We start from the raw sequence: 2,560 nt of genomic DNA on the forward strand, positions 1-2,560 counted from the left end.
TAAGAATAAGAATAAGTTGAAGCACAACCAAATATTATTATTATATAAACGATAGGATGAATTGTAATCAAGATATTAAAATCTAATTTGTCACCAAATGCTAACCCTTTATTATTATTGACGGCTTAATTAATCCAATTCACTATCTACTTTCATCCATTCAGGCTCATGTCTGTCTCACATATGTATAAAGGGACAGTGGGGACAAACACGAATCTAAGAAAGATGATATCAACCATGTTCCTTAATTTAATTTCATCCAAAAGTCTCTCATTACGTCAATTAATTTGTATTGTGATGTGAGAATTAAAAGGCATTTACCATCATAATAATTTACAATAGAAAGTAACAAGAAAATATATATTATACGGCAAGGTAAAAAGTATTACTAGTGATGTTGAATTGAATGGGAAAATAATGATGCAGCAGCGTGTCCTTGTTTGTGTCATTGTCACATTATACTTCCATCCTTACTCACCTGTTCACTTTGTTCCCTCACATCCTTCCAACTCCTACATTCTTCCCATTTTCCCTTCTTTTTCATATTAACCCCCACCATTCACTCACTCTCTCCTTTTTTCTCTCTTGTGCTTTCAACTCTTCAAATCAACCCTTTCACTTCCCTCTTTCTAATGGATGCAAAAGCAAAACCTTCTGTAGAACATTTGAAGTACCAGGTACTAACCAAATACACACACATTACACATCTTGCTTGTTTTCAGCTTTTTATTTTTTTTTTAAATTTTTTTATGTCATCATCTTTTCAGACATGGTTCTTGAAAGTTTCTATCCACTGTGAAGGTTGCAGAAAGAAAGTAAACAAAGTTTTGAAGCGCATTGATGGTACTTTTCTTACCACTACTCTTACTAGCAACTGCATGGTAGTACCTTGATTTATAAAATAAACCTTTTCTTTTTTGTGAAATAATAAAAGGAGAAACTTGCTTCAAATTTCAAATCTTTTTAGGTACCTTTTGTTTTTCACTAAGCATTCTTGTGTTTCTTTTACCATGCATAACTATAAAGGTGTTTTCACTGCAACAATCGATTCTCAACAGCAAAAAGTAACAGTTACTGGAAATGTTAGTGTTGAGACTCTCTTAAGGAAGTTGGTCAGAGCTGGAAAACCTGCCGAGATTTGGCCGGAGAATAACGACGGGAAGGGGAAAAACTCCGGCAAAGAGAAGAAGAAGAAGAATGAGAGCGGAAATGAACCAAAAGAAACACAAAGCTTGCAAAACAAGGGAACTGAAAGTGGTACCAAGTGTGAGAATGAAAGCAAAAACAAGAACAAAAACTCAAAAAACAGTATCGGAGAGTTGCCGGTAAAGTCTCCTGCCGGAAACAATGTTGCTCCGGTAGTTGGTGGAGGGGGTTCTGATAATAATAATAAGAAGAAAAAGAAAGATGGGTGTGGTGGAAATGGAACTGGAAACGGAAACGGAAACGGAAATGGAAACAATGGTTTGAACACAGTAGCAAAGAGTGGACCATCTCACACTGGATTCCAATTCCAGAATCTTGATCAAGGTATGGCCCACGAAGTGAATCTCAGCCCTACACGTCAGCAATCCTTTTTTTATCCATCAGAAACATGTTACCCTCCCATGGCTTATGTGTCATCAGCTTACAATAGGTTATATCCTATGGGAAGAGTTGGTGATCCTTCTTATTATGTTCCATCTCTACCCTACACGTGTCCTCCTAGCCTAATTGATCAATATGGAACTTATCAACTTCAATCAGCACCGTCGGTTTCTTTTGAGTTTTTTAGTGATGAAAATGCTAATGGATGTTCCATTATGTGAAGAGAATGTTGAACTTTTTTTGAGGTTAGGTTTTATGGGGCTCTAGGTAGTTTTTCAATGATAGGTTGAAGGGCTGTTTTTTAAGGCAATATACATTGTTCTCTCCTTTGTTTTGTAAGCCTTATAGGGGCTGTTTTTGTACTTTAGTTATGTCAAAGTTGAAGTGCTAAGTATTTGCTTTATTTTTGTTATGAATCAAATAGTTTTATGGACTTAATGTGACACCTTTTAGAGAAGTATCAAAATTGAGTTCAAAGAATACATAAATGTCTCATGTAAACAATTCTGGACCAATATTTCTTGCAATCATGCATTCGACATTTTTTCAGTGGATGGATTTGTTTGTTCTTAATCTAATTATCCAAAAAAACGCTGAATGCTTAAAACATTAAGTGCATTGGATCTCATTTCGAAATTTTTGTGTAAGATGATTTGTTTGCATAACTAACTTTATGGTAGATGTATGTTGCTACTTGTTAAAAGTTAACATAACTAATATGTATGTTGCTTTTGTAATTCAAAGTTAACATAACAACTTTATGACAATTGTACAAGTGTGATTGACATTTGTGATTTTTTTTAAAAATAATCATTTTTTAAATTATATATTAAAATAATTACGTTTTTAATTTATTTAGCCATTCTTGTTGGCGCATGTATTCATTAGTTACACAAATGTGCCATTATGCATGACAATTACATATACATGTCGTTACTTTATGTGGCGCATGCATGTATCCACTAGGTGCATG

General features: G+C 34.2%; 1 protein-coding gene across 1 annotated transcript; it reads left to right on the forward strand.

The window, feature by feature from the left end:
* The first annotated feature begins 417 nt into the window (after positions 1-417).
* Positions 418-2,032, forward strand: LOC127115794 (heavy metal-associated isoprenylated plant protein 35). Its single transcript, XM_051047247.1, has 3 exons — positions 418-677; positions 768-843; positions 1,027-2,032. Exons 1-3 carry the CDS (start codon positions 633-635, stop codon positions 1,806-1,808), a joined length of 903 nt encoding a protein of 300 aa, XP_050903204.1. The 5' UTR covers positions 418-632; the 3' UTR covers positions 1,809-2,032.
* Positions 2,033-2,560: the final 528 nt, after the last annotated feature.

Source organism: Lathyrus oleraceus, chromosome 1, assembly GCF_024323335.1.
Source record: "Lathyrus oleraceus cultivar Zhongwan6 chromosome 1, CAAS_Psat_ZW6_1.0, whole genome shotgun sequence".
NCBI lineage: Eukaryota > Viridiplantae > Streptophyta > Magnoliopsida > Fabales > Fabaceae > Lathyrus > Lathyrus oleraceus.

Bases quoted from the DNA above. Each gene is read 5' to 3' on its own strand.
- LOC127115794 (XM_051047247.1), top strand. From the start codon at position 633: ATGGATGCAAAAGCAAAACCTTCTGTAGAACATTTGAAGTACCAG. The intron at 678-767 runs GTACTAACCAAA...TCATCTTTTCAG, and splicing joins TAGAACATTTGAAGTACCAG to ACATGGTTCTTGAAAGTTTC. The intron at 844-1,026 runs GTACTTTTCTTA...ATAACTATAAAG, and splicing joins AGTTTTGAAGCGCATTGATG to GTGTTTTCACTGCAACAATC.